At 39.8% G+C, this 27,654-nt stretch overlaps 2 protein-coding genes across 6 annotated transcripts in view; one reads left to right on the top strand and one right to left on the bottom strand.

The window, feature by feature from the left end:
* The window catches only part of IFT140 (intraflagellar transport 140), an 83,382-nt gene that overhangs the window by 16,013 nt on the left and 39,715 nt on the right, over window positions 1-27,654 (bottom strand). The gene's annotated exons all lie outside the window — the stretch shown is intronic.
* Window positions 23-27,497, top strand: TMEM204 (transmembrane protein 204). The gene is made up of 3 exons (XM_053991577.1): window positions 23-996; window positions 13,110-13,265; window positions 25,310-27,497. Exons 1-3 carry the CDS (start codon window positions 717-719, stop codon window positions 25,552-25,554), a joined length of 681 nt encoding a protein of 226 aa, XP_053847552.1. The 5' UTR covers window positions 23-716; the 3' UTR covers window positions 25,555-27,497.

Below are 27,654 nucleotides of genomic sequence, written 5' to 3'. Positions count from 1 at the left end.
GCCACAAAAACAGCCATTTCCTCTTGGTGGAGAGGTGGGGGGGCCTTTTCCTCACCGCAGTGGCTGTTGTCGTCCCGGCACTCACAGCTCGGCTCTTCGGAGAGGGACAGGGCAGAGCAACCTCCTCAAGATACTCCAGACTTGCAGATCACCTTTGGGATGACCGCATTCCCCTCTGGATCGGCTTGGCTTTGAGAGGATGACATCTGTCACCGTTTGCAGGATATTCTGAAGTTTGCGACCAAACCTAGGCTTCTGGAGCAGCACTGGTTGGCTTGGAGGACGCAGCACTCACCAGGCTACAGGGAGCATCCCATTCCACCTCTGCCCCACCTCAGCTCAGGCTCTCCTGCCCCAAGACTGGATTCTGTCTGGATTCATCCCATCCAACACGGAATGGACCTCCCTGTCATCCAGTTCACCACGAGACTGGCATTACTTATCAAAGTGCAAGAAGGCGGATAAGGACGCTGGGAAGGACGTAACAAAGCTTCGTGTTCTTATTTTATGGAATTCTCCTATCTACCTCACAAAATTCTCATCTCCTCAGTCAGCAATCCCTCAGGAATTGACTTCAAGAATGAACGGTGATGTCCTCTAGAGCCCCGTAACACCCGGCGCAGCCGCCTGTTCCCAGCCGAATTTCAATGTGCTGCAGCTGACTGGGACCTCGTGTTGTCTGCAATTAGAGACTGGCAGCAAGCTGACAGTCAGATATGACTGTCCAGAAACTGGTAGCCACAGCTGTGTTGGTAGCTCTGGTCTCACTCGTTCTTAACAACGCGGCTGCCTTTACCCCCAACTGGGTGTACCAAACGCTGGAGGACGGGCGCAAGCGCAGTGTGGGGCTCTGGAGGATGTGCTGGCTGGCAGAGCGGAGCAGAGGAGGTGCAAGCACCACTGCCAGGCACGGGCAAGGGGAGGAGCAGGAGTGTGAAGCCCTGGGCTGGGGTTCAGAGTCGACTGGGTTCCAAGAGTCACGCAGCACTGTCAAACGTAAGTGGAGCCTCTTATCTTCTCTGCAGACACAATTGATAGGGTGCATCTGGTCCCCAGGAGTTCAATGGCCTAACCCTAAAATCATGTTATCTGTCTTAGTCTAAACATCCCTTCACATTCATTACCAAATAAATTAATTTCAGAAAATAAGAAGCATGATGTCCACCAGTGAATGAAACTCCTTGTCCCCCCCTCAAAACTAGCATGGTGCTGCCTGGTTTATACAGCTCAGGAATTGATCTGCTTTGAAAAAATTATCTAAGAAGTGTAAGCCCAAAGTTTCAGAGACTTCTTGGGCTCACTTCTCCCTCCTGGGCTCCTGTCATAAGATATCCCTTCCTTCTCAATACAGCAGCAACCACAGTTGCTCTGAATACCCTAAAACTAAAAAAAACAAAAAAAAAAAACAAAAACAAAAACAAAAAAAAAAACCCACAAAAACAAAAACAAAACAAAAAAAAACCACAAAAAAAAAAAAAAAAAAAAAAAAAAAAAAACCAAACAAAAAAAACCCACCCAAACCCAAAAAGGTATTACAATGAACAACATGTTGACTTATTTCTCCCTTCTGTTTGCTTTTGTTGGAAATGTCAGGAGCAGAAACATCAGAAATAGTTGTGGTAAAAACATGTAAAATTAAGAAATGTCTTAAAATGTGTAACTATGCTTCTTGGTGAAAAAATACAATTAATATACAACTTGGTGACTACAAAAATCATTACGCATGGTGTATTTTGCACCATGTGTATTACTCATTTTGCACTTTCACAGATTGTGGGATCTGAAGAATGCAAATAGCTTACACTGAGATAGGGAAAATTACTGGATAACATGAGAATTACAAAACTGATTAATAAATAATAAACCTTATGTATCACATTCATAGCATTAACGGTGCAACCCTGCTCTTACAGAGCAGGACTGTGCTGGAACAGGATCATAGAAAGGCTTGGGTAGGAAGGGACCTTAAAGACTGTCCGAAATACCTGCAAACACCGTGGCTGGGATAACAGCTACCCTGGTGCCAAGAGGTTTCTCCCATAAACTCCCTCCACTCTCAGCAGCTGGGCTGTGAGCAGCCATTCAAAGGGGAGTCAGTGTTTCTGCTGCACCCTTCAAGGCATGGAATTTAACAGAACAAATGGCTATAAAGTCCATGCCTTGACAGACTACAGGATTCTCCCAAGATTTCAAGGATGCTCAAAAACAGCTCTGGCATCTCTGAGGGATGGTATGTTACAGCATCTGTAACACACATGATTTCAAACCAGATTTTTTTCATGGTTTGAAATGTGGAAAAAGAGAAATTGGTCCTTGGAGTTTCTTAGATCCCTCTGGAGAGAAACCAAAGAAATATTAGAGGAATGTCTTTTTAAAATGCTTTAATGTGGACTCATTCCACATTATATTTTCCAATAAAATTATACAGAAACATTTTTTTAACATTTGCTAATACTGAGCCTGCATAAATCAAAATAAGAAAATTTCTCAAATGTTCTAAAGTCCTTACCCTTTCAATATTTTTTTTTTTAACTGAAAGAACTTTTTATAACAATAAAAATGGATTAGATGTCTATAAAAAGGATTAGATGTCTATAAAAAGGATTAGACTGTGGGAGAAGTTCCTTGATGTGTTTCTGTAGCTTCATCTCTGGAATCACTTCCCCAATTAATACTGATAAGCCATATTTTAACCTGAAGAACATGTGTACCATTCACTAACGGTAAAAGTACATGCTATGTACCCAATACTGGAATGAATTCCTGCACAGTAAATTTGGCTCCTGCAGCATTTTTAACACACAAGCTTGTATTTCTTGCTGTGTGCAGGCCAGGCAGATGACAGGTATTAGTTTCATGGCAGAACCATCTGGGCAGCAGTTTCTGATGTCAAATAGAAGGATAATGTGACAGAAAAATTGAAAATTTCCAAGTAATAATTATAGCGTGGTCAAGTCTCAGAAGAATTATCTGACAACCACTGTTAAAATTCTAATTTAAAGGAGGCTTTTCAAGCCCAGGGACTTGATCTGTATAGGAATAAAGCATCCATTCCCTATTTAATCTGGAAGTAAATAGTAAACAAAGGCCAATTCTGTATCTTGATAAAGCATTTGAAGGAAAATCCCTCCTCTGCAGCTGTCATGACAAACTCAGTAGAAAATACGACTGTGGCATTTATTTTTGAGACAATTTTGTTTCCATGGATATACACATGGTTAATATGAACCTGATCTTGCATCCATGGATTTGTCATCCTAAAGAATTTCTCTAATAAGAAATCACACATTATTTTAATAATACCTATAGCAATCCTCATCTGTCAGTTGTAGATAAATCACAGATATGCAGGGGTGTGTGAGTATGCATATACATACATCTAAACATAACTATAAGAAGTTACCACGAAGCATTTTGGATGCCATTTGTAGAAAAATCCAGAAAAGTCGGTCTGGTAATAGCAATGCGAAAGAGGCCACAATCTCGCTCATGTACACATACAGACATACATATTTGAGAAGCAAGCTATTTATCTCATAGTTCAACAGAAAAACTGTAAACTCTCTGGGAATTTGCTTGTCCATATACTAAAAACTCCTGTACATGCAGTATGTATCTAACAGCCAGCTATAGGCACTACTATAAGCTGGCTTCCTCCCTGGCAGAGAGAAGTACATTCTTAGAACCTGCTATTCACTGACTTTATCTGCCTGCTCTTTTCTGCCATTGAAATCACAGAATCATGGAATGGTTTGGGTTGGAAAGAATCTTCAAGCCCATTGCATACCAACCCCTGCCATGGGCAGGGACACCTTCCACTATCCCAGTTTGCTCCAAGCTCCATCCAGCCTGGCCTTGGACACTTCCAGAGATGGGACAGCCACAGCTTCTCTGGGTAACCTGTGTCAGGGCTTCACTAACCTCATAGGGAAGGATTTCTTCCTAGAAATGTCAAAAAAAGCCAAAAAGAAAGCTGGGGCAGGAGTAAATTATATTAAAAACACAAGGCAATGAAGCGTTGCAATGTGAACTACTTCTGCAAGGCACAGCATCAGAAGCACGGGCAACTGATTCCATGGGAAAGCACTTCAAGTCTGTCCTTCAAACCTCACTGTTCCTGGAAGTGGAGATCCCAGGCCCTTTGACTTGTCTTTATCTACCTTTCTCTTTCTCCCTCTTGCTGTGCAGCCCTGCACCTCTCTTTCAACCCCTTGTGATGCTGAAAAGCTTCTGTGATGGTTCAGATGACTAACAGCAAAAGAATCCCCAGGTTAGGGTGGAAGTTTTGGACATGGGGTGGGATAAGGTTTTTGGTGGATATTTTTCCATTGGATTAAGCAGTGGTATCAGAGTCCAACAAGTGCTGCTGCTAAAACTAAGTGATAAAGGTGTTAGGAGGGGTGAGATTGCTCCTTTTTTAGTGGTAATAAACTCTCAGATCTGAAACCTTCACTTGTGTTGAGAATCAGCCCAGCTGTGAGGACATACATATAAACTTTTATAGCTTGGACAAACCACTGAATGATACAAACTTGAACTCTTTACTGAGAACTCAGGTTGTATAGCCCCTCTTCAAACACTTTAAGGAAACCTGGCCAGGTAGCCTAACTCTCCTGTCACCTGAGTGTAGGTAAAGACATTTGACAAAGATTATGGAGCTGCAGTTTCAGAGCTGTTGAAAAATTTTGGAAGATTATGCTCTTGCCTGCATCTCTTTATGCTTCAGAAAAGCCCAGAGGTAGTAGCCTCACAGCCTCTGTAAGAGCTGGGGTAAGACAGCATGACATGAGCAGTCAACAATGAGCTTTGTGTCCATGTCACGTGTGAGCAAGGGCAGCACACCCAGCGATGTGGCCCCACACAGGGACACGTGAGCTACCTTGAGTGGCAAGAATATCCACCAGTGATGCCTCTCAGAGCCAACCCTTCCCAAAGCCACCTAGGTCCTGACCTTGTACCATGCCAGCAATACTGCACGAACACACTAGATTACTTGGAATCAACTTTGATATTTTTAACCACACTGTAGGGTACAAATACAACCTTAAGTCCTGCTGTGTTCTGAGGCTATCTCTGGATGGACACAGGGAGATGATTTATTCATCAACCGAGGTCCCAGTTTGTCCCTCTTTGTCTAAAGAACATTAGAAACCATGTGGAAATTCAGGAATAGGCAGGAGTACAAAACCTCACTGGGTTCTTCAGGGCTGCAGGAGACATAAGGAAAATTGCAACAGCAGGATGTGGGTTTCAACTTCTGCTGCTCAGAGCTGGATTGCCTGTGGGAATTGCAGTTCTACCAAGGAGTATAATTCATGCCAGGGAGAGGCACAGCATCGGGAGCAGCTACATGACTGCCACAGTGATGTCACGTAAACACCTGTCCAGCCTGGATGGATGATTGTTGCACACGCACGGACACAGGGACATTTGCTGGCTGAGGCAGGATGCTGCTCAGGGTGGGAATGAGGAGCTGAGGTTTGATACAGAGCCAGCCGTTCGCCTTAATGCCCATGTCCACTGCATTTACATGAAGTTCCAATGTCTCCAAAATTTCTAATTTCTCTGAAATTTGGCTGGCTGGAAGCCAGGCTGAGTCAAGCAGCTGAGTGTGCTGTAAACGTGTTACTTGTCTACATATATATATTTCCATACATAGAAACCCAGAAAAGAGGCCAAGTGCATCTGGAGAACACAGGAACTATCATCATATTTAAAAAAGCCCCAAACCTTATTATACACATTATATACATAGCATGATAGACTGCTCAGGCTGTTCCACAGAGATGAGGCAACACGGGCAGCTGGCAGCTCAGGGTTTGTGATTTCCCATCCTAATATCTGAAATATGAGCAACATTTAAATAAGTGACACTACTAATTTAATGATGGAGGCCAGTACAGATGAATTCTGAGAGACATGGCTTTTCAATTTAGAGTGAATGATCATTTTCATGTCAGGGTGCAATTTCATGTACTCATTTTGGAAAAGTGCAAAACTGCTTGGGATTCAGGACAGGAAAATGAAGCTGATACATGTTTCAATGCAGTACATACACAAGTGTTGCACAGAAATATTTTCACAGCAATCGGACTTCGGTTATTCTTGCCATCAAGAGTTTGAAATCAATTAAAGGATTATGAGTGAAAATGGCTCTGGAGCTTTTGAAAATTTCAGATTAATGCATTTATCAGAATACCCTGCTGAGGTTTATAAAGAAGCAAATCATGTTATCTAGACAACTCATATCTCATCAGAAATAGCTATGTCTATTAAAACTGGTCGCTGTATTGAAGGCTGTCAATGCTGGGCTTGCAAGGGCCCATCACTTAACCATAAGCACTTGCTTATGTCGAAAATAGTTAATGGAACCATGTAGTAACAAGTGAAGCTGTTATAAAAAAACACCCACCAACCACACTCTCAGACAGATCAACAAGATCTGTCTGCCTTTCAAAATATATATTAAAATCTGAAGTTTCACACTTAGATGAGCTGAATGGTTAAGTTCTAAAATACCTAAAGGGTTGGAAGATTCCACCAGTTTGTCACATCAGAACATTACTGTAATTGTGCAAAACCAGATTGGGTTTTCCCTACTCCCTTCCTCTTCCTTAAATTACTATTTTTAAGAAAAAAAAAAAAAAAAGCATAAATTGCATACTTCAGAAAGCCTCCCAGGAGGTGAAAAAAAGCAAAATAATTTTTGAGATATCCATGCATTCATAATTTTTAAGATATTAATCCAGCAACAGAACATACTGAGGACTCTTGTTGCTGAAAGCTCTATGGCTACTTGCAAAATTTTTTTAAGACAAGCAGGTAAGACTTCCTTTTTCAGGACAAAGTCAGTAAGACCTGCAAACAACATAATCATGTGGAATGGGTACAAGGCAAAAAAAAAAACATTCATATCTGTTTCACTTAAAAAAAATAATGACTATTCAGACCATCAAAATACATTTGCATCACATAAGAATCTTTTTAAACCTTCCCATGGTCTCAGTGACACAGTCATGCAAAGGTGCACTGAGATACTGCCAACATTTGGCTTAGTTTCTTTCACAAATACTTGTAAAGTTTTTCCATGTATTTCTTAATTCATACTCAAAGAGACTAGCAATACAAATACCACAAGTTTAAATTGACAGAAGAAATTAAATATCAAAGACTTTATAAATACAGCACAGGTTTGGGAGGCATAGCATGATGCTGATAAATTACAGTGGTTCTATTTATTGTCCCTATTATCTCAGAATGGTTTTAAGAGTAAGTGCTGACCTCCTATGCCCATGCTGTAAAATGAAACACAGTTGTACTTTGCACTTTCATAGTGCTCTTGGTATCCAAGGCACAGCTTCAGCTGATTTTGATGGCAGCTGCAGAGACCGCTCAGCACATCTCACCCTTGCTGACATCTAAAGCAAAAGAAGCACATGATTCATTGCCAAAAGTTTGACTGAAGTGATTTTTTTTTTTAATTTTAAGGGTTTATTCTAAAATTATTTATTAATACTGAATCTAGCTCTCCAGGTTGGAACTCAGGTTTATGAACAGCAGGACCATAAGTAAGAGTCAGCAAGATAGAAGCCTTGCTCTTTCTGACTCTTGCCTTTCATCCATTTAGGTTCAAGCATACTATTCTGATTTTCCTCATTTTGGTACTTGGTTTGCATTTCTGAAGTCCCTATAATGTGGATTTTAAAAATTACTCCAAAAGGCCAAAAAAAAAGATGCATTCTTTTTCTCAGGATAACAGCTCAGCAAAACATCAAGTTCTAAGAGGAAAATGGCATGCTCAGTTAGAATCTCTACTTATATTAGAGAAAACCTAATTACTTATCTAGTTCAATTTATATCAGAAGATTATGATCTCAGCCTGCAGACATGCCCAAGAAGATGAAGTCTAGCACAGTTACAAGAAATTGAAAATGAGTTCTAACAAAAGTAGGTGAAGCAACTTAAATGTAAGGAGCATTACCAGTTTCATCTATAGTCAATTAGAAATCTCTTTTCAGAAACACAACCATTTATTCTCCTTTCCAGAATAATGTCATGTATGAAACACGAAGCACTTAAAAGGACAAACAGGTACATGTCAGTATGCATCCTCAATAATTCACCAAGTGATTAATAAATAAATCCAAGAACCATAGGAAACAGCATCAACAGAATATTTTCTTTTTTCTATTTCATTTCATTACAAAATCAAGAAGCAATATCCCTCAGGAGATTTAAAGAATGGATGTAATTATAGATGCAATCAGCTTCATAGCAAGTTAAGGTGGCACCATCCTTCAGCTGAGCATAATCCATTCTGCATTTATTAAGAGTTTAAGAGCAAATTAAGAATTTAAGTACCATTTTTGAGATGCAACAGATTTAGTGTCCCACAGTGGACAGAGATAACAGCACACTCCCAGTCAGCTCCTACAGCTCAGATGCCATCAGGAGATTTTGAAGTCATACAGAGATGCTGGGAATCAGCACTGTCCCCGTGCACTGAATAAATGTATGGCCACTAGATTCTTCCCAGGGCTGGACACTTAATAACTTCCTCATAGAAGCTGGATTAAAGTTTGCACTAAAATTTTTGTTTATCAAGAGGGTCTTTCCCAGGGGGAGTTTGAGATTACTATGAAAATATCTTGAGCCATTTTGCTTAACCATTAAAATGCTTGAATTCCCACTTAACTGTTTTTTTTTTTTCCTTCTATGCAAGCAGAAAAGGGAAAGAAATGTTCGCATTTTAAGCAATTAACATAATGTGATCCTCTAGTGAGATCACCCTTCCTCATCATCCCAAAACACTGCAATTACTCTCCAGGATCACTAACCTACTTCTGCAAACCGTCCTGGGTCTATCCTGGAACATAACACCAACAGCTCTGGGGCTATGATGGATCAAAACAACAAAATTGCTGCTTGTAAATAAGAAAATCAAATTAACATATCTAATCCAGATGGATATGGATACTTAAGGAAGTGAGCAAAACAACAAAGAATCTGACTTGGTCTCATCCTTAGAGTTTGAGGTTTAACTCTTGATTGATTCCTGTTTTAAACAAGGCAGAATTCATTAAGCCAGTATCCCTGGCTGTACAAGAGTCTCAGCTGGATATCCTGTCCAGGAATTAACTGCTTCTCAGAAAATGGGGCCCACAGAGGGCTTCCAGAAGGAAAAAGGCAGAGACTAGCACTGTATGCTGATGAACAACAGATACTTAGAGCAGAGTTTTTGGAGCCATTCAGCTCCAACCCTTTCCAGCTCTCAACATCCAAGTTGCATCTTAAGGGAGGTGAAAAGGTACAGATGGAGGGCTTGTCCCCCCTCTTTCACCTGTGAGATGCACACAAATGAATTAACACCTTCTGCAGTGTCTAGGTCTATTCTGCTGGAATTATTGACCTCTAACTACAGGAAACATCCACCTCTGGCCACAGGGAACTCCACCACAGTTAAATTTCAAGAGACAAGTGACATTAACAATAATGAGTTTGACAAAACAAAAAAAGTAGAATATCCAAAATAGCTATGTCATGACAGTCTTAGGCAATAGATTCTAGAAGTGAGGGGTTAACACAAATACCACCAGTAACTGTGCAGACACTAAACCCACTGTGACCATCTGGTTTACAAACTGTCATTAACAAACAAAATGCAAAAGTTGATGAAGTCTGCAGTGGCCACAAAAAGTGACTAGATAAGTAATTAGGTTTTCTCTAACATAAATAGAGATTCTAACTGAGCATGCCATTTTCCTCTTAGAACTTGATGTTTTGCTGAGCTGTTATCCTGAGAAAAAGAATGCATCTTTTTTTTTTGGCCTTTTGGAGTAATTTTTAAAATCCACATTATAGGGACTTCAGAAATGCAAACCAAGTACCAAAATGAGGAAAATCAGAATAGTATGCTTGAACCTAAATGGATGAAAGGCAAGAGTCAGAAAGAGCAAGGCTTCTATCTTGCTGACTCTTACTTACTTACTGGAATCATGGCTACTATAAATGAAGCTGAAATTGTTGAACAGCTGATCCTAAATTTATACTAATTATTAAATCTATAGAAAACTCATCAGAATAGACTAAAGCTGGCTATTGAGGCATTTTTTCTGTTCATGTAATTTAAAATAGAATAAAAGAGCACAAAGTTAAGTACTAAATTTCACAGCTTTTACAAAAACTATATTGCAGTCAGTTTTACAAGAGATTAGAAATATTTATTCGTGGATTAAGCAGTCATTCAAGCAGGAGAACAGCTTTGTGGCCTGGCCTTCCTCAACAAGATTTCCCTCTTCAATGGCGTTGGGCTGAGCTCTGAAGAAATACTTTAACATTGCACACTCAATTCCCCTTCTCAATCTACACTCTCCATTGGTTGTCATCACTAAAAAGAGGCCAGAGATGCTGGTGCAGAGGCTCAGCTTAGGATTGGTATGTACAAAATAAAATTACAAGGTGCTGAGCTGACAGCATGCAAAGTCACAATGGTGAGTAAGGAAGCACAATTACCTCACATTTTCAGGCTGAATACAATTAACAAGCTCTACTGCAAAAAGAATGGCAAGAAATGAAAATGCTACCAATGCTAAAAGGGCAACTTCAGAAGTTTTAAACACAAAATCTTTGAACAAATTTTTTGAGTAACTGATCAGAAATTAACTCAATAGGAGAAGCCAAAAATACTTGGTATTATCTTAACATTTTATTCAATGGAAAAAGTTTAATGGACTATAGTTCTTAACTAACTCCTCTGATACAATATTATATTTTATTAAATTTTAATTAAATCATGAGTTGCTACTTAGAACATGGGAAGTTGAATACAGCCTATGAGGGGAAAATAAAGGGTAAACACAAAAGTAGGTCAGACTTCATGATTAACACAATTGAATTTACTCTTGTTTATATCAAGTTTTGTTTTCTGCATTTCCTAGCAGTCTTCCTGGAAGATCAGGAACCAGTTTCTGGTGGTCAATGCATCCACCAAACTTAAAGCCAGTTAAAACACTCCTAAAAAATCTGCTCCAGAGTCTTTCTCTAGTATATGCCAACTTACACATGGTGCTACTTCTATTTCACAATAGCAATGACACATTAGCAAGCGATGTGGAACAATGACATTTGTAACTCCCACCTTTTGCTAGAGAAGAAGGAAAAGGATAAAAACAGGACATCCATCAGGTTAACAGGAAAAGCAGGAAAAAAGTCTGACTAAAAGTACCCAACTTTGCAGTTGATATAAGCCATTCAGTAGCCAGCTGGGAGACATATTTTAATCAGGTTTCTAGCCAAGACTGCAGATGTCTGTGTCTGTAATCATTGTTGCATTTGTTCTTTAATAGAGAATCATAGATTATCTCAGGTTGGAAGGGATCTACAAGGATCATTGTGTTCAGCTCCCTGTTGCTTGCAGGACTACCTTAAACTAAAACATATCACTAAGAGCATCCTACACAAACCACAACTCTGGCAGCCCTGAGGCCATGACCACTGCCCTGGGGAGCTTATTCCAGTGCCCAGCCACCCTCTGGAGGAAGAATCTTTTCCTAATAACCAACATAACCCTCCCCTGACACAGCTCCAGCCATTCCCTCAGGTCCTGGCACCAGACAGCAGAGATCAGCACCTCCCCACTGTGCAGAATACAAGAGGGTCACCCCTCCACCCCTCGGCCTTCTCTTCTCCGGGCTGAATTGGCCAAATGATCTCAGCTACTCCTTGCATGTCTTACCCTCGAGGCCTTTCATCATCCTGGTCACTGTGCCCTGGGCATACTGCCATCATTCAACGTCGCTTTTATTTTGTCATCCTCCCTGTCATGGTGTTCAGTACAGACTCTGGCCTGTACACTTTCCTTTTCAGCTCAAGAAGATCCCTGCTCAGCCAGGCCCTCCTTCTTTCCTGCTTGCATGATTCCCTATGCTTTAGAAGTGCTGGCTTCTGCCCTATTAAGAGGTCACCACTTTGTCCACAAGTCTCTCTTTACAAAATGCACATCTCAGAAGGCACCTTTTCAAGTTGGCCCTCCAGTCCCTGCACCCGAGGTTACCTTCAACATGCTTCAGAAATTTCCTGAATCTGTTTGTGTCTGTTGTATGATATTTCCAATTGATGTCTGAAAACTTAAAATCACCCTTAAGGCCCAGGGGAGCTGATCTAGAGATATCCCTTAATTCCTTGTACTGAAATTAATCAGTATTGTTGTCCTGGCCGGGTGGTCAATAGTAGACCTCCACAACGTACTCCCACAACTTCACTGTTAGATATACAGGAACTTTATATAGATATATAAATATATACACACAAATAAATATTAAATATATATATATATATATTTATACACACACACACACTCTATTTTTAAAAAGGTAGCTTTTTACATGTAGATGCAGATTATGCCCTAACATCTCATTCAGAACTGCCAAGCCTTGACATCTTCATTACAACCATCTCTCTCATTAGACAGATGGAAATATAAGGATCTTTGCAGTGTATCCCAAAGACTAATAAATGATAAAAAAAGTAAAAAATAAGAATCCTCTATACAAAGCTTCTGTAAACCAGGAAGACCTGAGCATTAAAATCCACAGGATGTGTTTTAGGACAATACAGATGGACTAAGGGAAAAAGAAATTCAGGGTGTTATTGGTTTGTCTTAGCAATGATTATTATTTTAGGGCCTTGAAAAACTACTTATGGTTCCATTTCACTCTGTGTCACACAAAAAACAAACATCAATCCTGCCCCAAACAACTCTGACTATGGATTAGGTAGAATCTTCAGTGAAGAGAATTCCAGCATCACCAGTGGGCCATTCTGGGAAATTAGCTGCTTGTAGCAAATTAGCTGCATCAGTTCCATTGCACTGAAGCAATACTTATGGGATTCTGTGCAACTAAAGGAAAGAATCAATACATATCCTGAAGAAAATCCTTTCTTAATCAGACCGCAAGGAAGGCAGTTACAACAAGGGATTGCTGGGAGAAGGGACTGCTGTCTAAGAATTGTTTTCTGTGGACTGACAAACTTTATATTCCTGGTCAGTCAGGATTTTCTTTTCCACAATTATATATTATTGTAACTTTATGCTGCTTCTGTTTTCCTAGTGCAGTTTGACATGATGCGTGCCTGCAACCTCATTGCCACGGTGGCTCTGACTGCCGGCCAGCTCCTCTTCGTCCTGGGGCTGATGGAGCTCCCCATCATCTCCCAGGATACCCAGTGGTGGGAGGAGGCCATAGCTGCTGTGTTCCAACTTGCCAGTAAGTCCACTTCTTTCTACTGATGGAAAAGTGCTCAGTCTCTATTAAACCCACGTGGAAAAGTGTTTCTTATTTTATAAATCTTTCAAGTGACAAAGAATAGCAAAAAGGCTTATATCTAAAAGCAAGTTCATTGTCTCCGACAAGCTCTCCACGTGAGATTCTGCAGTACATAAATAGAAGCTTTTATCTGGGATATATCATAATGAGGCTTCTGCCAACCAAAAAAACCCCAAGCCTTTATTATTTCCTACGAAACCAGGAAGGCAAACATAAGAGAAACAAATTGGATACACCGTAATCCCACAATTTAGCAGGGCAAAATATACTCAAGGAACTCAAGAAAGCAGAGTGGAAGCCTTGTTGAAACATGATTATTTTATTTTAGCTAATTGAATTTTACTCAGTGACCACCAGCTGGATTTTGACAAACAGATACATCTGTAATCCAGCAAAGAAAGCCAAAGTCAATTCATACCACTGACTGCTATAAATAAAATTCCCACAGCAATTCTCATGGACTGTATACAGAACTGCACGAGGAAAAGAGGAAATGGGTTTATCACAATTCCATTTTGACAGCAGTGGCAACAAAGTGTAAATATTCTGCAATAATACCTTTCATTATTACATAAAGTAAGTAACTTCAGCATTCATTACAGTAAGAATCCAATCCTATACGATATCTATGCAGGAAACTGTCATTAATGGAGTAACAATCAAGCTGATTACAAAATCAGATTAAAAATATTAAAAACATTTTTTATATATATGCACATATATATTATTAATGTAAAGAACAGGTTATAATAAAGCAACACCATTTTATTTAAAGTTTTAATTTCGACTTTAACAACTCTGAATATTAAGAATGGCATAAAACTACTGAGACCTCAGGTTTTCAAAAATGCAAGATCAGAATCTGGCCTAGGTCATTTAAGTACAGTCTCACAGCAATAAAATTGTTAGGATTTTTTAGGTCTACTAAGGGTGAGGAACCTGAAATCCAGATGAGAGGAGGAGACTGCAGAGGTTCTGTAACCCTCAGAGCACCTGATCCATCTTCCAGGTGCAGCAAGTGCTTGAAGCACCAGACAGTGCTTCCAAAAGACAGATATACAGCCTTGCCATAAAAGCCCTCCCTACAGCCCCTTAGTGTTTGTGTAACTGTGGATACCTTCTGAATAGTTCTCCCTGACTATCAGCGTGGTGCCTGCTGTACTCTCCCATCCTCTCCAAACTCGACCTGTTTTTCCAGAGCGGAAATGCATTCTGGCCCTGTTTGGATGTGTTGTTTCATTGACAAACAGCACAGGGGACAGCCATGGGCGTTTCTTTTACCATGGCTGCTAATTTTAGACTGGGCTTTTTTTTTTTCTTTTTTTTTTTTTTTCTTTTTTTTTTTTTTTTTTTTTTTTTCCTGTGCTGGAGTCTGTTTTAAACACAGTCAGAGAGAGACTGAAGGGCGCCAGGATATCCCGACACAGGAGGAGGAAATGCCTGCTATTACCTGTTATGCAAGCTGAACCTTGAAATCCCCAGTACTGGGAGGGGACATGGGAGAAAAGCCACAGTCAGAATGATTAACAAAACACTAATGAGAATGGCTGAAGAAGCTTTCGGATCAAGGAGCCCATGTTGAAAAGGTGTGAAGGGATGGAGCTGGCAGCCTATGACGATATAAGGACAGACATTGTCCTGTGTGAATCTGCAGAAATAACACAGTGATTATCTCTGCCCCATTCCCCATCCCCCTTTGCAGTTATGCCACACTTTCCATTACCATCATCAGATGGTTTTCTGCCTTGAAGTCATAATATTCGTTTTACATCTCATTATCTTATTGTAACTTTATGTTTAAACAAGTTCCTTCCTGATATCCAGAACAATCACCTGAAGTCTTCTAGAATGCATACTTTTGAAAAAAGTCGGAAGAAATCATTATATCTGCATTAACCCAATATAAAATAAGACTACTTGGAGACCTCCTTAGTTTTCCAGAAAAATGGTACACCAACTGCTGATTCCTTGGGAATTTGCACTCACTAAACAGGACTTTGCACTCGCTGAACTCCCTGGACTGGGCTCAGGCGACAGCATTTTAGACATTATAGATTAAGTGTCTTTGAAATCAGACAAAACCCCTGTGCAGTAAGAAAGCCCAGCAATTCCACTGCTCTGATGAAGGGCTGCTGCTGCATCTGGAGACTGAGAGTTCTATATTGAAGGGGAAGACAGTGGCCACCACACATCATATGAGCCACAGGTGATTTTCACTCTCTTGAGTCTCCACTCTGAGACAGTAACTTCTCAGTCATTCTCAAAGAAAAGGAGCAATATGGAGCAAAAACATCAGAACAGTAAATATGACACTTGTATTTAAAAGCATTTGTCCCATGCAAACAATCCAAGAGAAACCCCTGCGAGGCTCTTTCCTGCTTTATTTGAAGAGCTAAAGCCAAGGTATTTAGGTCAGACAGATCATTTGTGTGGGAAGGGCAGGTAATGTTTAAGAATAAACAAACTTAGATCTTATTAAACATTTCTGAAGCACTGGTTGGGTAATTTCTGTTTTTCACACTTTCAAATGAAAGAACACTAGGACCAACCTTCTGTTTTTTCCTTTTCAAAACCCAAAGGATCTGAAGAATTGTTCTGCAATTCCTCATCCTTTCAGTAATTTCAGAAATTTTCTTGAATCATATTTCCTCTAATTCCAACTTCTCCATGATCTCTACCTTTCATCTTGGAAAATGCCAACAAGTGCTGAAGAGAACCACAGTGGTCACTGGTGGACTGAAAACTTGTGTTATGGGGAAAGGTTCAACCCACAATTTTCTTGTTTTTACTCAGCTGAAACCATGAATTTCATTACAGTTTCCCATGGCCTGAACAAAAGTCCTTGTTGGCTTAGAAATCTAAGAGTGCTAAATATTATCTCCAAAGTCTATCACAAGCTCAAATCAATGATCTTAGATCCACTGGAACTTGCAGTGGCTCCAGACTCCACCACTTCCTCACTTCTGCCACCTGCACAAGCATTTGACAGCCATTCAAAAAGGATGGACCTCTGACACAGAATCAAGCCCCGGGAAGCAAAGAAGAGAGGAAACAGCAATGCTGTTTGGGACAGTAACGGGATTCACACAGCTCCAAAGCGCCACAGCCTCACACCTCCCCATTAACAGGAAAGCGATCTGTTTGCTTTGGAAAAGGCTCCTAGTGAAAATGGAACCAGTATTGTACATGGAATTTTGTGTCAACGCTCAGAAATTTCCCTCTAGAGGGTTTTGGGGTTTCTGGTTTTTTCCAAGGACCTGTTACAAACTCCATGTGCTGAATATAGGATGGATAACAGCCAACAGAAGAGCTGTTGGAAAGGGAAATCTATACTAACAGCACAGGGAAGAAAGAGCTCTTCAGAGGATATTGAAATATTACAAACATTAACCTCCCAGACAGGATCAGACCTTAAGGGGCTCCAGCCAAGTCTTGATCTTGTCCAGTGATGATTATCACAAACTTAAGAGAGAAGTATTAGAAAGTTAATAGGAAAAATCTGGGATAGAACATCCTTTACATTAGATCTCATCCTGCTTTCTGAATGTCCAAGACTGCAATAAACCTGAATCATGATTAATATTTTGCCAGTCTGGTTTCAGCATTAAATAACTTTAATACATAACATCCTGAAGATTAAAAGGTTTCATGTTCCCACTGAGCCTGTCATTTACAGCCAAATAAATTAGTCTCATCTTTCCTAAATTTCAAGCATTGCATTCCAGCTTTGCCCAACATGTTTTTCTGATGAAAGTGTTTCACTCCAGACCCCTAATGCATCATGGAAAAGCTGAGCTCATGCATACTTTAATTTCTGTGCTCTTAAAACTAAATCAGACAACTTTTGAATCATCTTCTCCAACCACTTTAGATCAGTTGATATCCAGAAAATGTCTATGTAGAAAAGAACAGCACAGCAGCCACTGGAAAACATGGCTGAAGATATTCCTGATAGCAGTGTGATCCTGAGTTCCGTATTACTTCCTTCCACCTTTTTGCTTCATAATACCCTAAGCCAGATCTGTTCTAAGATGGAAGTCTATGGAACTGTAAACCTAAAACTTCCTGAAAAGGAAGCAAGTAAATGAGATGCTCTAAGTAATCTAAAAATCATAGCAAAAATAGAGAATTTGATTTGTGCTAAATGTTTTCATTTAGAAACATAATAGAGATTTGATTTGTGCTAAATGTTTTCATTATTTGTCAATTTTATTTCACCCTCACTGCCAAACTTCCCCATTCTTTACGTAGACCACAAATATCACAGTAAAGTGATTTTGCTTTCACACATTTGCAAAAAGAACCACATTTGCAAAGATCCTAAAATCTGCATAGCTATCTCATTTATTTTGTCAGAAATGGTTCCTGGGAGCAGCTGAACCAGCAAACTGGGAAGGATGGTAGCTCACAAGAAGTGTGGTGAACTCCTCATCTGGCATAGCTGCAGCAGGAAGAAGATCTGCCTGTGTTCTTTAAGGCTAAACTCTGATAAGAGCAGCAGGCAGGTTCTTTTAGCATCTCAATGTCAAGGGCACATATTCTGATCAGAAATACAGTAAAAAATCTATTAACAGATAAATACAATTTGGATATGCAAGCATAAGGAACATGTAATGCAAAGAAAAGTATATGAGACTGAAAGTATCTCAACTCAAATATTCACTTTATTGCTTATGAGCATGCACATATATATACATGGAGGTGTCTCCTAAAACTTTGAAACTGGGTTTCAAACCCAGTTGCCTTGCTGGATCCAATTACACAGCTCTTATCCTCAGATGTATCCAGAGAAGAACAGAACACTTGAACAATAAAAGCGGAAGATGACGCTGAAACGTCCAAAAAGATCACCCGTCAATGACTGCTTCTCTCTGCACAGGGTATTTTTGCTCAGGCTGACCCCACATGCAGCACTGCAGCCAGGTCTGAGATCCTCAGCATGAGACAGACAAGGACCTATTAGTGGGCCCAGAGGAGGCAATACAGATGCTCCAAGGGTTGGAGCACCTCTGCTACAGAGACATGCTGGGAGAGCTTGGGGTGTTCAGCCTGGAGAATAGAAGGTTCTGGGGAAAACTTATTGTGGCTTTTCAGTACATAAAGGGTGCTTAACAAAAGACACAAGTGACTTTTTACATGGACAGACAGCAAACACAGGGGAATGGATTTAAGCTGGAAAGGGGAAGATTTAGATTAAATGCTAGGAAGAAATTCTTCCCTGTAAGAGTGGAGAGTTGCCCAGAGAAGCTGTGGCTGCCCCTGTATCCCTGGAAGTGTCCAAGGCCAGGCTGAGTGGGGATTGGAGCTACCTGGGATAGTGGAAGTCCCTGCCTTCTGGCAAGAGGGTTGGAAAGAGATGGTTTTAACAGATTCCTTTCAACCCAAAACATTCCATGGTTCTGATTCCAGAGAGAATCCCATTGCTGTGCCTGATATTAGGCCTACTACATTAAAGCAGAGCTTTAATTGGCTCGAGCTGCCTCAGAACCCAAGAGGCCAAGCAAGGCTAACAGTCGACATCAAGTGTGACAGTCTGCACATTCCTCCTTGTTTAAACAACTGCCCAAGAGGAATTATGCCTAGTTCACTGGCAATACTTTTCGCCATTCCATTCAAAGACTGGCATAATTTCTAAGGAAACCTCCAAAAGGTAACAAACAAGCAACTTCCTGTTAATGGACCTAAACTGGTTAAAGATTTCCAACATAAAGTAGGATTCACTGCCTTACACTGACTAAATCTCCCTTCAGGTTAAAGACAAGGACTGATGAACTCAAAGAACACAAGTGGAAAACCCTTGTAATTCAGAAAAGTGAGCAATAAAAGGGTCTCATCGCACCTGATATGCTGTGCTACTCACATGTTTAATTCTAAGATGTTACATGCTACCAAAATCCTTGGAAGGAAATTTTAAATTAGAACTAAACAAAACAAAAAACCAAAAAAAACACAACCTCAAACAAATTATTGCACAACTGAAACCTCAAAGGTCACTTGACTCTAAAGGTCACACTCTAATTCCTTGTGGCATTAGAAACCAAAGCATCATCCAGCCTAGTGTAACAATGAAGAGCATGTGACTATTCCAGAGGTCCCATATTTGCCTTCAACTATAACATCTCCTTTTGTGCCAAGTTGATACAAGAAAAGGTATTTATAAATAAATAATTTGTGTAAGTCCTATAGGAATCACTTTGTGACTCTATCTCATGTTGATAAATACAGCTGAGCTCCTACAAATAGCCCATTCAGGCACGTGACTTATCACAGCTAAATCAGTCTCTGTGCAACTTGGTGGGGTACACAGAAAAGGAGTGAAATATTTCCCTTCCCTGTTTGCAGTTCTGCACAAGCATGGGTGGTGCATTCTCAACACTCTGGCTGCTCTATTTTTCTTCTTCTCCCTTTCCTTGACATCAAAAGCCATCCTCCAGGACAAGCTGTGAAGAGGAGGATTATAAATCCCAATACAGATTTTCTGGTAAACTAGAAAAAACAATGTCTATTTCTTCAAATGCACTATCAGTACACTAATAAAAAGGAAGAGTAAGAATCTAGGGGTGTCATAAAAAAACAAACAAACAAACAAACAATCACAGAAATAAAAAAGTGACTATTAGAGTTCTTTTAAAATGCTAGAATTCTGTAGTTGGCTTGCAGCCAGCCTCAAACAGGAAATCCAGCATACAGACCTGAAATGTAAGTTCAAAAAGTAACATTCTCCTAACCTACCCCCACTACCACAGTCAATACTGTTCCAACCAGAAGTCTTCTGAGTGACTTCGTTATCTGTTTCCTTCCCCAGCGGAAAAGCCACCCCCCTTCCAGCTTGTTTTGCTGCAGATGGGAAACAACTAGAGATAAACAGCATTTCTATGGGAAAAATGAGCACTTCAAGTAATCTTATCAGGATTTTTAGTGAAGTTGTGGCCTCTGTGCAGTCTTGAGACAATATACAGTAAAATTATCTGAAATTGATGGATGTACTTAAATTAATTCAGGGAAATTGAGCCATGCATCTCAAAGTCCTGTCATCACTACAAAACAGAAAAGAAACAAAATCAGATGAAAATGGTCAATATTTTCATAAATAAATTTAAAATTCTACAGCCCTTGTCAACTTGTATTGCACGCTGTGAGCTCAGGAATCCTGATGGCAAAGAGAGTAATTTTCTAGTTATTTTTAGTAGAGCTGTTTATGGGACATAGTCTGAGAAGCCAACTGTTTTCCTCTAGGTGTTTTATTAGAATATTGAAACTGAATTCAGACATTGTTACAAATATCTGTCTAAAAAGGGAAAAGTCACCACAGTCAGCTCTGGAGACTATTCTTGCAACAAGGTTAATTATTATAGGGATACTTCTAACTATTATACGGCACAAATATGTGAACTGCGTGGTTTTGCCCAGTCATTTAGAGAACAGACTAAATGTTCCACCCCAGTTCCTGGCTAGTGTACAACAAGACTCTTCTAAGGGCAAGGAAAACATATGTAGCACATTGGAACACTTTGCTTCAAGAAGTCCAAGTTTGATTAAGCTGTTACAGACAAAATCCATCCAAGCAAGCTTTGGGGTTTCCGTACATCATCATCTTCACAAAAGCAACATTCATCAAAATTTGAAACGCACCATCCTATGCAAACTCAGTCTTTTTGGATTATTACAATTTCTTCAGCCTTTGCTCTGGAGTTCCTGCATTTATAATTCCCATATCAAGCCATGCTAATATGAAATAAGAATGCTGGAAAATAACTTTCTCAGTGACATTTCTATTCTGGAGTTCTGTGACTCTTGCACATACAACTAATTATATAAACTCTACAGTAACGTGCTTCCACCTCTGTTGCTTCTGTCATGCGTTTGTCTGTTCTTAATGTCAGTTCCAGTCTAAATTACAGTAAAGGATCTGAAACAGAATGCACATTTTCACTCAAGAGCTCTGGCAACTGGCTCCTGCAATCTGTCACTTCGACGAGCTCTCAAACCCAGTCCCTCTACCGCGCTCAGTCATTAGCACAGAACTGGGAAAGGAGATAAAGACTCTTGCATGACTGGCTGCTCATGTGAGCAGGGTTCAGGCAAAGGGCTTGTGAAGGAAAATATTCCTTCTAGCAAAAATAGCTTTATCTGGGGACCTGGAAGGAAGCCTTAGTGCTTTTCCCTGGCAGATAATTGCTCCATCAGATAGAACATGGAGATGTTAAGCCATTTAGGACAGTAATTTGCCATAAGTAATACAAAAGCAAGAAAGAGCAAAATAATTTCATTAAAAGCTGGGTATTTGGAAAAACTTTTAAATATTGAAAATATTCCTACAGTGGGAATTAAGCTGCAAGGCACAACATAGCATCAGGGTTACTCTGCGTAACTGGTATTCCTGAACCCGTGTCCCTCTGCCAAGAGAGCCTCAAAAAAATACTGCAAGATAGTGGGAAGTAGACACTTGTTCATATTTATAACTGTCCCTTAGAGGCACCTGTGAGTGGTCACTGGTCCAAACAGCTCCTGCTCAAAATTCCTCTGCTTAAGGTTTTATGATTTTCTTCACACTTTAAAAAAAAAAAAAATTAACACTTTATGGATTCCCTGTGAAAGTGTTCTGAAAGGAAAAAAAAAATTCTGAAAGGAAAACTGATTACACAAAGCCTTCTCATGTGCCAGACTAAGCAAGAAGAGTCTCTTGATTTATATCAATACCCTCCTTCCTGCCAGTTTTAAACCACAAGGTGATGAAGCTGGTCAACTCAGCTGCAGGAAGTGCAAGCATTTCCTTTCCTTCTGATTTCCTACCTTCATATGAAAATGGGTATTTATCATCCACTGAACAGTGGATTGCAAAGCAGTATCAGTGTGTATCATCCTTATAAGATCTAAATGAAGATGTAGACATCCAAATTCTTTATAAGCATATCACAAGTAGCATGCTCTGCTCCCAATGCTCTGAAATACAAAATAAACACAGGAAGTTGTATCATCCTGGTTCCACAGATGGGGAACCGAGCTGTCTCAGAAGAAAGTTTAAAAAAAATCTGATGTCACTTACAAAACAGAACCTAATCCCCCACTCTCTTCTCTACCATGTGCCTCAGGACAAACTGAACTTGGAGACTGACACTGGAAATGAAGGGAAAGTATTTTATTTGCAATGGCAAATCATTATTGTATGGTTCAGTGATTTCTACAACAATGTGCTCCATATGGCCACATTCCCTCCAAATAAAATTTATTTATTTATAACTAAGCTGAACCATAAAATAACTACCAGATTTACTGACAAAACCAAGGAGTTAATGTGTCCTTACAACTGTGTCAACAACCTAAAACGCATCCAGGGTACATTTGGCTTTTTTAACATCAGAGTGGGGAAAGAGCATTAAGGAGCTACTCTTCCCATAAGCCAGCTGTGGGACAGTACCATCTCAGGATGAGAAGGTGCAGCAAGCAACTGTTACAAAGCACCTTCTAGGTAGACACAGGAGAGCCAAGGATGCCAGACAGCTCCTGAAGGAATATTCATTCAGTGTTTGTATCATGAGGAGGTGGATTCAGCCTTCATTTTACTGACCCTCAGAATAATACAAGTGTCACACCTTTAAGTAATGATTGATATTTTTCCTCCTACATGTATGTCATTTCCCACCTCTGTGTTTTTTACCTGTATGCAACTTGTGTCTTTTCTATCTTCATTGCATTACTAGCACTCTTTGAAGAAAAAAATGTGATACAATGCACACACAGGATGTGCTCTTTCATGGAAAATCAAGGACCAGGGCCAGGGTCCTTGCCATGTATCCACAGGGAGAGTGTTTGCAGGCGCAGACACTGTGGCTAACTGAGAAAACAGCATGCAGCAACTGGGACTTGCTCTTGACTTCTCCTTGCCCATGAACTTAGGAAGATGGAGCCCAGATATGTTCTGGCAGTTCATGGATATTTATTTATTCCAGTCTTCCTTCAGGAAGGGGTCATTTTGGCAATGAGATTCCTTTGTTATGGTGGCAGTTAAGGAAGTGTGTAGGATAACAAAGAGAAAACATTTTTTTGGTTAGTGAGACATATTTGTCCCTTTTTGTTTGTTTCAATCCAATTACATCCATGAATTTCTTTTAAAAAGCTGAAAAGTAGCTTTGTTTGACAATAGGTACAGAAGAGAGACTAGACTGGAGCCCCACTGCTCCAGAGTCAGGCTGGGAGAGCTGGGAATGTTCAGCCTCAAGAAGAAGAGAAGGCCTCAGGGAGACCTCAGAGCCCCCTCCAGGGCCTAAGGGGGCTCCAGGAGAGCTGGAGAGGGACGTGGGACAAGGGATGGAAGGACAGGACATGGGAGAATGGCTTCCCACTGCCAGAGGACATGGTTAGATGGGATATTGGGATGGAATTGTTCCCTGTGAGGGTGCGGAGGCCCTGGAACAGAGTGCCCAGAGAAGCTGTGGCTGTCCCATCCCTGGCCATGTCCAAGGCCAGGTTGGACAGGCCTTGGGAAAACTTGGGATAGTGGGAGGTGTCCCTGCCCATGGCGGGGCGTGGAGTGCAATGAGCTTTAAGGATCCTTCCAACCCAAACCATCCTGGGATTGTAAGGTTCTCTGATAGTACAATAAACAGAGGGCAGAAAAGTAATCATGTGGTTATCAATGCATTCTTCAAGGAATGGGCAGGTGTAACATAAAAAAGGAGGTGTAAAGGGATGCAGATTGCCCCTTGATCTAACATAGGTCTCCTGCATGGCTAGAACAGTTACCCCACCTCACTTCTGAAATAACATTACTATTATTCATCAGCAATGTAACCACCAAAGAGACTGAGAAACTTTTCCTTTTTTTAGGTTTTTTTGCAAATCACTTTGTGACATCTGAATGGAAATGCTAGACAAGTGCATTGTTATTACTCTAATATTACCTATCTTTTAGGGAACTTAGTACTGTGCTTAAAGTTATGAGGACAATAGAAACTTTGCCTTCAGTAGCTTCTGGAGGCATGACATTACTTCTGCCTCATAACACCTTTTTCCAGCAGGAAAAAGTAGGACCACAAAGTTCCATTTATTTTAGCTTTCCTTTTTTAAAGTTTCTGTACATTGCTTTTTATTATTTCTGTAATATATTTAGCTATTCATTATAGTAAAAAAGGCAACCCCGACTGGGAAGAAATGATGATGTTTGTTCTAGATTAGAAGGTTGAAGGATCTGCTTATTAAAACTATACTATATTACATTAATATACTATTTAAAGAGAGACTATTTTATTCTACATACATACTTCTTACTTACTTATCAACTAACAAACTCGTGACTGCCAGCTGAGAGTCTGAGACACAGCTGGATCTAATTGGTTATTGAACTTAAACAACCTTCACTAGAATCTAATAAAGTAATCACTTCAGGTAAACAATCTCTATACTAAATTCCACATGGAGAAAACAAAGGAGTAGAGATAAAGATTATTTTCTCTTCTTCTCTCTCTGTGCTTCTCTTGAGAGACAGAATTATGTCTCTGTCTAGAGAATGTGAATGTCACAATTCATCATCTTTGCAGTTTACATAGTTGCCTGCCTTAATAAACATTTTAAAATTACAGAATAAGAGTATATACTATGGAAAAAAATATTTTAAAATTATTATCATCATTAATACAGCTGTTTTCTCTTTTGGCAATGGGAGTAAGAAAAAGGACATCTGTGTAAGTGATTCAAATGCATGGGGGAAAAAACCCAAGGTGAAATACAGGTCAGTGGGTGTAAGAAATTTAAATTAGAGTGAACAGATTAACACTTAATATTGAGCCTCTGTTTAAGGCACTCTTTGAATGTATCATGAGGCTCAAATATGCCTTCAAAAACACATCCAGCACATCATAATAGGGGTGGAAAGGCTCTACAGACTTATGAGCGAGTCTGTAAATGTTGAGATTCTGTGGCATTTTGCCACTACAGAAATTCAAGAGAACAACTCATTAAACATAACTCTGCCATTCTGTTTGCAGGTTTTGTTCTGGTTATCGGGCTGGTGACATTCTACCGTATCGGACCATACACCAACCTCTCATGGTCCTGCTACCTGAACATTGGAGCCTGCCTTTTGGCCACACTGGCAGCTGCTATTCTAATCTGGAACATCCTCCACAGGCGTGAGGACTGCATGGCGCCCCGGGTCATTGTCATCAGCCGTACCCTGACCGCTCGCTTTCGCCAGGGCTTGGAAAATGACTATGTTGAGTCACCATGCTGAAAGAGTACAGCTGAAAGGCGAAAGATCTCCAAGGAGATCTGCATTGGAGTTATTTTCTATAAATATATGCTATAATTTAAGGGTTGAAAGACTTCACAACGTTCACTTGTGTGAGCTGAGACCCTCGATTATTATTCAGATGGGCTCCATCTATATACATATGTATAAAACACATAATTTTATATATATATATATATATAAATATATAAAATATTATATTGCACTCTCCTTCTGCTGTACAGCAAAGAATTGTTGGGTTGGCTGTGTGGCAGCAGGGTCAGCTGGAGAAGATATCATGTGTGTGCAATGAGAATACAGGAAAGAGAGAACCAAATACATTTTCTCTGTCGGCATCAAGTTCTCCTGCTTCTTAAAAATAAAACTAAAAGCTATAGGAGACCAATGACAATAGCTTGGGAGTTAACAGGCAATCTGAGAAAGCAGAAAACTCACTATAGATTAAGTGATGGGTTTAAAAGCTGTCTAAATTTCATGACTTCTAGTCCTTCTATTCACCTCTCTACGAGGAACGGATTCTCATCAGCTGCAATACCTGCTCCCAGCCCCAGAACAGACCAGAGAGTAAAAAGCAAAGGCAACTCTAACTATTCTTATGTAAATAAAGGGATTGCAGAAGAATTAAGGTGCATTTTTTCAGACATTCTTTTCTTTTTTTCAGACATTTCTTTTGTATCCTGAGGCACAGGTTTGCTGGTGTCCTACGCATAAACAGACACTAAAAATGAGAAGGGTACGCAGCTAGAACAGACCACATATGCTGCTGAAAAAAATGTTTCAAATATTACATTGAGGGAAAATGTCCACAGGAGGCTACCAGAACTCCCTAACAATCAGATATATGATTAAATTACATTGTTGGGAACTATTATAAGAAAGAAATATTCCAGCCCAAATTGTTTTCTTTTCTCTCCAGCTAGTTATAACATTTTCTGTGGCATTAGAATGCTATGGCAGGACACTAGCTCTGCCCAGCAGTGCTCAGAGCCACATAACACAGGGAATAATAGAGAATAGAGCTGCCACTCAAGCACCCAGACTGGAGAATAAGACAAATATACAGGACTTCAGGACTTTGAGATTTAAAAACAACCTGCCTGATAACTTAATATGATAATGAAGTGAAAAGTTAATGCCTGTAGAATTCTGTATAATGTTTATAACCCTTACCTTGAAAAGCACATGGCCTCAAAAAAGCCATATGCATATAATTTTCAGAAAGAAAAACAACACATCAAAAACTATTATGCAGAAATATGTGGGATACAGGATCCTGAAGCAATGACAGGTGTGTAAGTGCTCTCAGAATGCTGCTCTAAGCACAATTAGTGATAGGTTTGAGGAACCATGAGCTGTGGATGTTACCAATTCCTTAGGACTGCTGTGTTACTCCCAGCTGAGTACACTGCTTTGCTTCTTTATCACTATTTCCACACTTTGTTAAAATGTGATCATCAAGCTGGCTCTTGAGTTCTGTTCTGCACTCAGTTTGGATGTGATAAGAAACTCAACCCCAACTGCTGCTTTGCACCATGTTCCAAATGAGCAACATTCCACAGAGACTGATCCTCTAGAACAACTGCACTGCTCTAGACTGTCAGGAGAAATACCATAAAGCTGACAAAGAGTTTCTTCTAGCAGTAGGTTTGTAAAAACCAACTAAGATTAGTATTCATCTGCCTGCATTCATTTTCTGGGAAAAAAAAAAGAATTCCAGAAATAATATGTTATGATTAAATGCAGCAGTTTTTAAAATAAAATATTGGAGTATTTAAGAGACATTATATTATTTCCTCTAATATTGCAATATCCATATTATAATAATGTACATGTGAATTTAGAATTCAGCTATGTGGTTGGTAAATCTGTAACACTCAGTATCCGTGTGATTATTTTAGATGTATAAATAAAATTGTGAATGTTCATTTTCTTCTAGTGATGACATTTTTGCCATTCAGACACAGCATAAGGTTGCAGGTTATCAGTAATTCTTTCTCTTTTAGCAAAAAAGAATCCACAATGTATTATAGACAAAGAATGAGCAGAGAATGCATTAAAATGTCTGTGAGATAAAGATGTTTC

This window comes from Vidua macroura, chromosome 16, assembly GCF_024509145.1.
Source record: "Vidua macroura isolate BioBank_ID:100142 chromosome 16, ASM2450914v1, whole genome shotgun sequence".
In the NCBI taxonomy this organism is placed as follows: domain Eukaryota; kingdom Metazoa; phylum Chordata; class Aves; order Passeriformes; family Viduidae; genus Vidua; species Vidua macroura.
The sequence above is the reverse complement of the archived record's forward strand: the minus strand, read 5'-3'. Positions and strand labels throughout refer to the sequence as shown.

Coding starts and splice junctions, on each gene's coding strand:
- TMEM204 (XM_053991577.1), top strand. CDS start 717: ATGACTGTCCAGAAACTGGTAGCCACAGCTGTGTTGGTAGCTCTGGTC. Junction 997..13,109: donor GTCACGCAGCACTGTCAAAC/GTAAGTGGAGCC, acceptor CTGTTTTCCTAG/TGCAGTTTGACATGATGCGT. Junction 13,266..25,309: donor TGCTGTGTTCCAACTTGCCA/GTAAGTCCACTT, acceptor TTCTGTTTGCAG/GTTTTGTTCTGGTTATCGGG.